Source organism: Actinia tenebrosa, unplaced genomic scaffold (genome assembly GCF_029948245.1).
Source record: "Actinia tenebrosa isolate PJP-AT-01 unplaced genomic scaffold, QUT_ActTen_1.0 PGA_scaffold3__52_contigs__length_22856419, whole genome shotgun sequence".
In the NCBI taxonomy this organism is placed as follows: domain Eukaryota; kingdom Metazoa; phylum Cnidaria; class Anthozoa; order Actiniaria; family Actiniidae; genus Actinia; species Actinia tenebrosa.
Genome location: NW_028292580.1, coordinates 14,467,775 through 14,480,050, shown reverse-complemented (window position 1 = coordinate 14,480,050; position 12,276 = coordinate 14,467,775). Strand labels below are relative to the sequence as shown.

Below are 12,276 nucleotides of genomic sequence, written 5' to 3'. Positions count from 1 at the left end.
GGGGGGCGGGTGAGTTTGGGGGGGGGATGATTGGGGTTGTCTGGTGGTTGTGTTTTTGCGTGGGGTTTTCTGGTGTGGGGTTGTGTGGGGGGAGGTGGAGGTGTGGGTTTTGTGGGTGTGGGGTTGGGTTTGTCTGTTTGTGTTGGTGTGGTGCTGGTGAGGAGGTGGGTGGTTAAAGCCCAAAAACACTATAACTAAATAAAAAGTGGGGGGGGGGGGGGGGGGGTGTGGGGGGGGGGGTGGGCAGCGGTGGGGGGGGGGGGTGGGGGGGGTGGGGTTGGGGGGGGGCGGGTGTTGAGGGTGGGGTGGGGGGGGGGTCGGTGCGTGTGCTGGGGGGTGTTGTGCCTGTTGGTGATGGTGGGGGTGGGAGTGGGGTGGGGGTTGTGGGGGGGTGGGTGGGGTGGGGGTGGTTGCGTTAGGGGGGTGGGTTTGAGGGCGGCTGTCGGCTTTGTGTTGACAGGGTGGAGAGTGTGGGTGCTGGCTTTTTGGGGTTTTATGGGGGTTTCGAGGGGGCGTTTTGTGGGGGGTGGTGGTGGGGTTTGGTGGGGGTTGGGGGGTGGTGGTTTGGGGGTTGGGTGTGTGGGGGGGTGGCGTGCCGGGGTGTCGGGGATTTTCGGGTTGTTTCGGGGGGTGGGGTTTTTTTGGTTTTGCGTGGGTGTAGGTGTTTCGGTGTTGGTGGGTCGGTGGGGGGGGGGGGGGGGTGGGGGGGGGTGGGGGGGTGGGTGGTGTGGGCGGGGGGGGGGGGGGGGGGGGGGTGGGAGGGGGGGGGGGGGCAGTTTGGTTCGGGGGGGTGGGTGCGTTGGGTTGCTTTGGGGTTGTTTGGGTGGGGGGGGGGTTTTGTGTTCGTGGGGTTGGGTGGGGTGGGGGGTTGTGTTGGGGCTGGTTGGGGGGGGGGGGGGGGGTGTATGGGGGTGGTCGGGGTGTTGTGGGTGGGTGGTGTTTGGGGGTGGGGGGGGGGGGGGGGGGGGTGTGGATGGTGTTAGGTGGGGGTGGTGGGGGTTGGTGGGCTGGGGGGGGTGGGGGGTTGTTGTTGGTGTTGGGGGGTGGTGGGTGGGGGGGGGGGTTGGTGGGGGGGTGGGTGGGGGGGGGGGGGGGGGTGGGTGGGGGGGGGGGGTGGGGTGGGTGGGGGGGGGGTGTGGGTGGGGGGTGGGTGGGGTGGTGGTGTGGGGGGGTGGGGGGTGGGGGGGGGGGGTGGGGGGGGGGGGTGTCGTCTGTTGGGGGCTGAGGTTTGTTGGCGGTGGGGGTGGGGGGTGCTGGTGTTAGAGTTGAGGGTGGAAGATGTTTGGGAGGGTTATTGAGTTGAGTGGGGGGGTGCGATTTAGTGGTATTGGAGAATGGTTGTGTTTTTTGAGTTAGGAGGTTGGGTAGTGGGGAAGGATGAGAGAGTTTTATTGATCGCAGTGTGGGTTTGGGGGGGTGTCTTGGTGTTGGTATTTGTAGGTGTGGGGGGGGGGCTGTTGTGGGCGGGGGTGGGGTGGGGTGGGGGGGGGTGGGGGGGGGGCGAGGGGTGTGGGGGGCTAGGGTGGGGTGGTGGGGGTGGGGGGGTGGGGGTGGGCTGCGGGGGGGGGGGGGGGGCTGGGGGGTGGGTGGGGGGGGGGGGGGTGGTGGGTGGGGTGCGGGTGTTTTTGTGGGGGGGGTGCGGTGCGGGGGGGGGGGTGGGGGTGGGGGGGGGGGGTGGGGGGGGGGGGGGGGGGGGGGGGGTGGGGGGGGGGGGGGGGGGGGGGGGGGGGTGGGGGGGGGGGGGGGGGGGGGGGGGGGGGGGGGGGGGGGGGGTGGGGGGGGGGGGGTGGGGTGGGGGGGGTGGGGGGGGGTGGGGGGGGGGGGGTGGGGGGGGGGGGGTGGGGGGGGGGAGTGTGGGGGGGGTCGGGTGTTGGGGGGGGGTGTAGTTGCTTGGGAGGTGGGTGGTGGTTGAGGCTGGGGGGTTGTTGGGAGTGTGGGTGATGGGATGGGAGTGGTGGGGGGGGGGGTTCTTGTGTGGGGGTGTGGGTGGCGGGTCGATGGGGTGGTGGTGGGGGTGGGGCAGGGGCGTGGGGGGGTGGGGGGGGGGAGGGGGGGGGGGGGGGGGGGGGGGGGGGGGTGGTGGTGGGGGGGGTGTGGGGGGGTTGGGGGGGGGTGTGGGTTTGGTTGGGGGGTGAGATTGGTGTTGTGTGGTGGGGTGGTGGTGGTCTTTGTGGTTTGGTGTAAGGTTTGCGGGGGGCTTGGGTGGTGGGTTGCTGTGTTGGGCGTGGTGTCCGGTGGTTTGGGGTTTGGGATGGGTGTTTTGGGGGGGGGGGGGTGTGGGGGTGGGGGGGGTGGTGGGGTTCGGGTGGGGGGTGGGGTGGTTGGGGGGGGTATGGGGGGGGGTGTTCTTGGTGGTTGTGGGGGGGTTTGGTTTGGTTGGGGTGTGTGTGGGGGCGCTTAGGTTTGGTCTGGCTGGTTGTGTTGGGGGGGGGGTTCGGGGGGGGGGGTGGAGGGGGGGGGGGGGGGGGGGAGGTTAGTGGGGGGGGGGGGCGGGGGTGGGGGGTGGGGGGCGTGGTAGTTTGTTAGTTTGGTTGGGGGGGGGGGGGGGGGGGGGGGGGGGGGGTGGGTGGTGGGGTGGGTGGTGGGGGGTGGGGGGGGGGGTGGATTTGGGTGTTCGGGGGGGGGGGGGGGTTTGGTGATGGTGGGGTGGTGTTGTGGGGGGTTGTGGGTAGGTTTGAAACGCCAAACTCCTTTCGACATTTTTATTTCCTTATAGCATAGAGTTTTTCTATATAGCTGCGATGCATTGAAGAAACATTTCTTCTGGTTCTTCTGGATTATATATGGTGTTGAGATACATCTGTTACAAAGATACAGCCCTGAGGCAATCAATACCCTTCAGACAATAATTCAATAAAGCCCAAAAACAACTCTAACAACTCCAACTGATTAAATCTCTTGACGTAATGATATTAACTTTGTCAACAAAGAAAACAAAACCCGGCTGGTAAATCGCACAGCGTCTTTTGATTGATTGTCTATCGAGCGTCCATTGTCTCTTAATAAAGACTCACCGAAGTCGTTGAGAAACTCAGCTATTTTCTTGATCCCTTCAGAGACTATTTCGATAAATTCTCGGTTCTCCCAGTCATCTTGAATCTCTTTCTGTACCGACTCCATTTTGTTTTCTCCCCCTGAACCAGCCCTATTTATACGATTAGGTCTCAGGCTCCTCTTTACCCCTTTGCCAGGAACGCCTGCTAAAAAAACGTTTTTTCCTTCGAGATGGCAGAATTTGCATAGACGAAAAAACAGCTGAGTTGATCGCTAACATTTTACAGCGTAAATGTCGCTATGCAACAGAAGCAGCTATTTAGAGAGATAAATATTTGATAGGGCTATGTTTGGCCTGATTGGCGGTAAACAAGGTGGCTTTAGAAAACACTAATGATTTGGTCTGCGTAAGAATTGTCTTATTTACTCTGTAGGTTTTCTTGCCAACGAGTGAAAAACTTTTTTTGATTTTGAAAGAAAAATTTGAAAGTTCCAGCTAAAGGAGTTATCCCAGAAGCTTGTGAAAATCACTTGAGAGATTGATACTTGGAGATTTATGCGTCTTTTAATATTTCGTGCAAAGCTACGGTGAAATGTTAAACACGAAAGGTCATAGCATGGCTGCCTCTTCACTTGGAAAGTGATGTGACAGTTTCATTCTTGAACGACTTCAAAAAACATCTTGTGCATTGAGCTGAACGAGGTAAACAAAGCCGATTGGTTAACGCATCCATTATTGCCTAAGTACTGAAAATAACAGACGAAACAGAAAAGAGGACTATTAAACAAGCTGTCCATGATATAAAGGAAGTCAAAGTTATCAAGACTAGTACTGTACGGATTTCGCTGAACATTGGTGAAATTGTTTAGAAATCTTTAATAGTCCAGAACGCTACAAAATGAACTTTAGTAGAGTTTTATTACTTGTTATTGTGGGTTCGTGGTCACTTGTTCGAAAAGTTTCAGCGACTAACCGATGCGACGTTTACCGTTATGTTCGTTATTGGTCAAGATGTGAGGAATGCTCAATAAACGAACGCTTAAGATGTCTCCCTCCATACGTCCATACTTCCAGCGGCATTGGTGTTCGAGGTTGTTCACTTCGCATTTATTTTGGAAGCATTATAGGTACAGTTACAGTCGCTGGTTGCAAACACACTTGTGATAAGAAGGAACTTGTCAAAGAATGCTGTAGTGGCCACTGGGGCAGCGATTGCCAAGGTATATAGATATATATGGGTAAAATTTATAGTTTCTGGTATAGATATTTGAGTAATATTTATAGTTTCGTTGTTAAACGAATCAATATTACGAAACCAGCTGGTTGAAGCTTGTTGCTTGATGTATAAAAAGGATTTTATGATTTTGGCATTTCAAAAGTGCTAGAATATTTTATAATTAATGCAAAGCTTAAGTCTTATATAACTGTAGGAATTAGTAAGAGGGATTTTATTTAACCTGTGAAAAAAAGATCCCTTGTTAATGCATAATGTCATTAATAGATACAAAAGAAAACAATTAAAAATCATAGATATATTAACCTTTATTAGACTATTAACTATTTCAGGTTAAGAAAAATTACTCTATTATAGCTGCATCATAAATTATAATGCTGAGTCAGGTTTGATATGTAAAATGATTCTGAAGTGATGTTATATTATAACTTCATGCTACAACGGTCTAGTATGTATACTACGACTGTAACTTTATTTTAATTTTATTGGTGATGTATCACAAAATATAAAATGTGGATATGCAATAACATAACTATAAAATATATCTAAATACCTTATAAATTATAAGAAAATACCTACAACTGCAGCAGTTAACCATATCATAGTGCAAGTGTTATGCAATATCTCGATGTATTTTAAAATCCTTTTAATATATCATAAATCATGTGATCCAATGTCAAAGATGAACATAACATGTAAGGAATTGATTAATGGCAGTTATTAATAACGTGTCATTTTGTTTTTGTGTTTTGATAAATAATGTACTAAATAATATAAGTAGATTGATTTTATTCTCAAGGGAGTCGTAAAAATGAAGTTCTAAATTTTAAAATTTCCTTACAGTGCCTTAAAATTTTGCATAAAAATGTGTTTTCTTAGAAGAATCATTATTCTTAACACCTGGCAGTCCCTCAGTTGTGATATTTTCTCTTCTTAATGTTATGCATAGGAAAGAAAAAAATTAAATTGACATATTTGATTTTTTTCTTTCCTCAATTTTTTCTTCTTATAAATTACAGTGCGACTACTCCAACTGAAGCCACCTCAACAAATTTTCTACAAATTATCCAATTGTGTTTGAGCATTTAGACAATAGATTAGCGGCAAATTTTGAATTTAGATATTCTTCCGTTGTTCCGGTTGGCAAACCTAAATGATAAAGAAGAGCTTGTAATATATTTTCTTCGCAAATTAGTGATTTGTGTCACCAAAGGTAGAGAAAAATAATATTGTACAACTTCAAATAAGACGAGAAAGCAAATTAGAAATCATATAAAACAGTCTTTATGAGTACAGTTTTTTCTTCCAGACAAAGATATAATCACGCTGACATGGTTAGATCTTATCACCATGTTGCTATGCGACAGCACATTTATATTCGACAACAAGGTACCGGCAGTCTTCTCAGCCACGTAAACCCATGGATATTTGTCCGATTTGTATCAATTCTATTGTTCAGATTCCTAATTTTGATTGGCTAATTTGTGGAAAATTTGTCAAGGTGGCTTTTGTTGGAGTAGTTGCACCTTAATGGATATATATTTTTTCAAGAAGTTTGAGTTAAAATTTCGCTTGTATTTTAGCCTGTCCTGGTGATCCTGTTTGCAGTTCAGCTGGAAAATGCTTTGACAAAGTAAAAGGCAATGGAACTTGTGCATGCAAGGTAATTATAAGGATAGATATGATCTTCCTTAAAACTCTTGAAATCAGGAAATATGAATGATTGCATAATAGAAACATCCTGATTTGGTGAGAAGAATATTTATTTGGGATTCCTGTGGAAAGTTTTATTCCTGTCTAAAAATTGCTTTGCTGGCAACAAAGGCTTGCAGCACAGACCAGTGCTTTAAAACAAGCCCTGGGAAGCCCCAAGCTCACACTCTGCTGAGAGCATCAGTAATTCAAAGTGAAAAAGGGAATCCAACAGTGCTGGTATAAAAACCATATTATACACTAGCATATGCAGTCTATATTATTATAGTCCATATACAGTCTAGTCAACTCTTGCTACATTGGACATGCACCCATGCACATTGGGATCTTCACTCGGTGCCCATGAGAGCAAACATCCACAGTAGTGATGATTAGTGATTAGGGTCATATCTTTGCTGTTGTTTTTTTGCCTGGCATTTTGCTCCTGTTCGCAATTACCAGGTGTCCATAATATTAGGGTGTCTGCAAGACAAGATTTTACTGTTACGTAACCCAGTCATGATAAGTCTCACATCTCAAATGCTAGTTACATATATATACTACTACTTATTATTATTATTATCATTATTATTATTATTATCATTATTATTATTATCATTATTATTATTATTATTATTATTATTATTTCATCTACTAAGGATGGGTTTCGTGGAACAGCTTGTGAGCTTTGCACAAATACAACGATGTTTGGTCTCAACTGTAATCAAAGTAAGATTTGATCATTATATATATATACTGGTTCTGTGTAGTTAGCAAATTGTATTGACATCCTGAAACCGCCTCTGGTCTGATGAAAGTAAGGGCACAAAACACCAATTCACAAATGAAATTGGAATTTAAGTTTTGAAGAGGATGGAAAACTGGTCAACCTAGAGAAAAAAATAACCTTCAATTCAAGGGGCAAATAAAGCTTCACTTAGTTGTTAGTACTGTCAATAATGGATCTATTGATTTTTTTACATGCTTTAATAAGCTGAATTTTTTGGGGGCCAGTGGGAGGAAAGAAGACATCCATACTCAATCATCTTTATTTGAAACTTCCAGGTATTATAGTGACTTGTATAAGAGGTTTTATACTTTGACCAAATAATTATAACATCGAGGGATTAGCTAAGAGACATTCGACACCAGTACCAAGGTTTCCATATTAAAACATCAAGACATGAAATGAAGGAGTGCAATGTTTTTATCTTTTAGCTTGTGGTTGTCAAAGAGGTGTTTGTCAGAACACAGTGAATAGTAGTGGAGAATGCAAGCCATACTCATGTCAAATAGGCTATACTGGAGCCAACTGCGACATACGTAAGAATGCAGTATTCACAATTATTTGCATGAATTCAAATATTTCTAGACGCATATTGGCCTAGCATCTTGTTACAACTGCTTCATTTAAAGGATGTAGGGGAGGGGAGGTAGTCATGTGACCAGTCAGTGCAAATTCCCTATTCCCTTTTTGATGTATATTGATGTATATTTCATGGCTTTTTCAACAAGCATTTTTTTAGTGGTTTTATTTTAGATATCTATGTTTTTACTTTTCAACAAACTTTTATAATGATTATTATTATATATAATAGCCAATTAATGTTGAGAGTTATTCAAACATTGATTCATAATTTTATGTAAAACAATAAGTCTATCAAATATGATGTATTTATGATGTTGTTTGTAATTATTATTGTTTAAAGATTTTAATGTATACCACTTAACCACACTAAATATCTATATAGTTATATTTTATATGTTTTACCAGATCTTCTTGTAAAGCGCCGTTGAACCATGGGGATATCAGCACTATATAAATCATAATTTATTATTATTATTATTATTATTATTATATTTTATCTGTAGGCTTTAGTAAGGTTCTAGTGATTTTATGAACTCATAAAATGGTTTTTTTCAGGTCTTCCAGCATGTGATCAAAGCAGCATCCGCTGTGGAGCAAAGGCTGACTGCTTTAAGATCAATGGCACTGATACTTGTGTTTGTGAACCTGGTTACTCCGGGAATGGAAGCATTTGTCTAGGTAGGTGTGTCTCTAATGCATTTACCCCTCCTTTTGGATGACATAATGCCTAACAGGTTTTGCAACCCAATTGATAAGGCAGCAGATAGATCAAATTAGGATTTAGAAGTTAAATTTTGAGGAGGGAGCTAGGAAAATGCAAAGAAACTGGAGAAAAAACCCTTAAAAACAAAAGAGACAGGGGCTGCTAGGAAGATTTGAATATGTACTCCTGTTCTTTCTCTTCTGGAGGCTAAAATGACCTGTCCACATGGAAATCAGCTATAAAAAGCATATTTAATCTTTCTCACACATCCTAAACTTTATTTTTGCTTTGCTACTCTCAGCAATCAACCCTTGTGATGGCAACAGTCATGGTTGTCATAGAAATGCAAACTGCATATATACAGGACCTGGTAAACATAGGTGTGAATGTGGTCAGGGATACAGAGGTGATGGCATAGTTTGTGTAGGTAAGTAACGTTGTTTTCCAATTAACCATCTTTTTGGGACGTAATTTTTTCCCCACGTCAGACCACATGTTATTTTCTTGAGAATAGAAGCTTTGCTGCCATCTAACTTGGCTGCCGTCACCTGATGGTGCAAAGCATCTTTAAGATTCTTTGTTTGATTGGTATCTATAAAGTGGGTTAAACGGGTTCAACAGGTCTATTTAAGAAATACACTTTTTGTTGGATTTTATAAGATTGTTCCAATGGCGGATCCAGCCAAAATTTTAGGGGGGGGGGGGGCTAATTGTGTTTCTTTCGTCAACACAACGGTAAACAATAAAAAAAGCATCTAATTCTTCAGTTTTGTTTTGTTTTGTTTTGTTTTGTTTTTCTGCTGAAGGGATTTCAGCCCCCCTTTGCCCCCCCTGGATTTGCCCTTGTGTTTTTATGTGGTCTCTGTCAGTAGTCACTCATTTTTTTTAAAATGTGGCCCACGACTAATAGTTTTTGTTTTCTTGTAGTCATAGACCCATGTCAAACTAACAACGGTGGGTGTGGTCCCGATAACACAACTGCTTGTAATTTCCTGGCTCCAGGCCAAGTAAGTATTGTAATTTTGTCCCACTAGCAGATCCAGAGAAAATCAAAGGAAGTCAGGATAATATTCATGCATATTATTTGGTCCCTGTTTAACATTGCTAGATTTTATAGTCTAGACCTCTTTGAATCCTCATTATAAAATAATGGCTGTTACAAATCTCACTTTCTGATTGGTTGCGGGCGTGTGGTTTATGAGAGCACACAGAACGATCATGCACCTTCAGTTTCGTCATTTGTATTCAAAATAATGGCTTGTCTTAATTTTTAATCTGCTGATGCGTTGTGCTTCTGACCTAACATCTCTCTTGTGTGCAGTTTTTAACTGCACACCGCACATGTGCACATTTCTCATTGCTTCACTCTTGACAAGGGGTCATAGACTGAGTTGATATTGGAATTCTAAAGGCCGGTTAAGACGGTACGATTTTCGCCTACAACTATCGTATACAACACGCTCGCGCCATCCTACAACTCGAGTCGTAGCGTGTAAATCAAGCCTACAACTCGCCTACGACGCGAGCGTGTTGTATACGATAGTCGTAGGCGAAAATCGTACCGTCTAAACCGGCCTTAATACTACTGCACAGTCTCTGTTGAAATTGAAATTTTTATTTTTATCTTTTTTTAATTTTAAGAGCAACTGCACGTGTTTGCCTGGGTTTGTGAACAAGACCAATGCTGTTGGCTGTACCATGCTAGATCTTTGTGATGATGGCAACAGAGGTGGTTGTGACGTCAATGCAGATTGTTTTATGTCAAGACCTGGAGAGAAGAGGTTAGTCAAGTAGTGGTTTCACTTCTGCAGCTAAGATCCGATTTCGCATAAATTTTAAATACTTATAGGGTTGATTTCGTTCGACTTTTAAAATCACAACAATGAGATCTGTTGATTTGCAGTGGGCCTAAATTTTTCAAGCCCGTATCAAACAGTTCATGGAAATCGTGGATGGTGTAGCTATGAGAGCGCTCGCCTCTTATCCATGGGACCCGGTAGAAATGCTTCTTGGTTTTCTCCTGTGCTTTAAGGGCTTTTCTCAGGGTTCTCCGGTTTTCCTCTCTCTGTAAAGATCAACTTCCAAATTCCAATTCGATCAAGGGCCACAGGTTACCACCTATTAAGTGCTACCCCCGTAAGTCAAGGACGATTTATAGCATGATCTTACTAGCTTATAATAACATTTTTAACATAAATGAAAAAACACATTGTAGATGTTCCTGTAAGCAAGGTTTCAGAGGAAATGGTACCGTTTGCTATGGCAACATAGCTAAGGTAAGTGAATTTAGCGTGTTATTTGGGTATATGGTTCTTTATGCCGGTGATGGTTACTTAATGCCGGGACACTGCAACAATTGCGCGCAGCCTTGCACGTAACTGCATGTGTCCGCCTCTGCAATATTTGCGCGCATGCAGACTGCGTGCACCAACTTTCATTGTTCAGAGATGCGCTCTTTCATAAATATTGTAGGCGCAGACGTGAATACTAGGCTTCATTTGGCAGTGTTCATAAGAAACTGTTGAAAAACATAGAGTTACAGGCGATTGCTGAAACCTTCAAGGAAAGATTTAAGTGAACTACATTTTCCAAAAAAGTATATCCTGTTCCCGAATTAAAAGAAACATCAAAGTATTCCTTTAGTAACATAATTTCAAAGTTTTGTATCTGTTTCCATAGCACGCCCAAAACATAATCTTGTTAGAAAATACCTTGTTTTCGAATCTGATCGCGTATCGCAAAAGTTCTATTGACCTGTAATGTAGCGTCATTTTTTGGTGCACCGCTGGCTAAACACGCACGCGTGCAATCGCTCATTACATGACTCGCACCCCTTCATGTTTTAATCTATGCCCGCAGACATTCGATTTCTCACTCTTTCCTGCACATAACTCCAGAAAGACAATTATTAGCGCTCAAACCGGCTCTTGTTAGATTGTCTCATCGTGTTTTATGATTTACACGTTTTTTGTTAGAGCAGTTTTCGTATGAATGAGAAAAGATAGAGCAATCTCTTAGCCTTACTGTAGCTTTACAATTCTACCGTATCCGTACCTAAACCTTGTAATTGGATTAAACACATGAAACAATGGGAAGCCCTTCCAATGTTACAACATGTGTTATGAGAGAGAAAATTAATGTTTTTACAGACTAAGCTAGACATCAGTTTTCTAATTACTATTTCTTATCGTATGAAAACAAGATAAAGAACGATCAATTAGTTATTGAAAATATCGATATAAGATTTCAGTAAGGCTGCCATCACGCACGAGTTTAGATTATGGTATGCTTTGAATTTACAAGTAAACCACTTAGCTCCTCCCATTAGCATGTACACCTATGGTTACGCCCTACACACTCTTTACCCCTTTGCCTAGTTATTTTAGCACTATTCTTTTAAATCTTATGATACATATATTCCTCGTAGACCTTTTTATACATTTACCATATATTCACATATTATCCTTATTTTAAGTTATGTTTAGTTCTATGATTTTCACTCGTATTATTCTTAATAAGATATCACACTCAGGAATTTACTATTTCCATTAGCCAATCAAGGCACAGCGATGATATCATATTGATTGTAGAATGACACCTGTCATGAAGTTATTATAAATAGAGCTCATGTAATTAGTTTAAGTCAGAAGAGTAAAGATAGAGTATAGAAGAAGAGAAAGTAGAATAAAGATCCTGAGTAGCTCTACCGAGAGCGGTCAATCCCATAACACTTGTCGTACTGTGTACATGATATGCATATTTGTTTAACGCATAATTTGCATTCTTATCAAAACCAATGTTTATTTTCATGTTATCCAGAGAGCCGTGCAGCTTAACACCAATGGTCCCCCAGGCGTACAGAGACTTCTCAATTATGCCATTTCGATGTTTACTCATTCTCTGGCCCGTCCACTTGCTGATACAGGACCTTTTACAGTCTTTATGGCAATTGACACCGCGATTGGTTCTTTATCTTCATCTCAGGTGGGTTTTTCATGATGTGTGCGTGTTCTGGGCTTAAACCCCAACCCCTATTAGTTTGGGCTAGGCTATGCTGGGCTGAGTTAAGGTGACAGATTGACTTGCGTAATAGAATGACAGAGCTATAGAACAATATGAGTGTTTGAATAGAACAATGGATAAATGAATTGATAGATCAGCGAATAGATGAAAGGAGTAACTAAGGAAGAATGGAACGACTTAGTGAATGAATGAATTAGCTAAATGGATTAATGTGATGAGATAGGATAAGATGGGATATCTCACCCCATAAAATCCTTTCC

At 43.7% G+C, this 12,276-nt stretch overlaps 1 protein-coding gene across 1 annotated transcript in view; it reads left to right on the top strand.

Annotated features, from left to right (window-relative positions):
* Positions 1 to 3,215: 3,215 nt before the first annotated feature.
* Positions 3,216 to 12,276, top strand: part of LOC116305391 (stabilin-2) — a 67,938-nt gene continuing 58,877 nt past the window's right edge. Inside the window, exons 1-10 of the mRNA XM_089035471.1 lie at positions 3,216 to 4,215; positions 5,813 to 5,892; positions 6,581 to 6,650; positions 7,140 to 7,244; positions 7,846 to 7,968; positions 8,295 to 8,420; positions 8,921 to 9,000; positions 9,635 to 9,774; positions 10,209 to 10,269; positions 11,813 to 11,977. Of these exons, the coding sequence (XP_088891597.1) occupies positions 3,894 to 4,215; positions 5,813 to 5,892; positions 6,581 to 6,650; positions 7,140 to 7,244; positions 7,846 to 7,968; positions 8,295 to 8,420; positions 8,921 to 9,000; positions 9,635 to 9,774; positions 10,209 to 10,269; positions 11,813 to 11,977 (1,272 nt within the window). The 5' untranslated portion in view covers positions 3,216 to 3,893. The remainder of the gene's footprint in view (positions 4,216 to 5,812; positions 5,893 to 6,580; positions 6,651 to 7,139; positions 7,245 to 7,845; positions 7,969 to 8,294; positions 8,421 to 8,920; positions 9,001 to 9,634; positions 9,775 to 10,208; positions 10,270 to 11,812; positions 11,978 to 12,276) is intronic.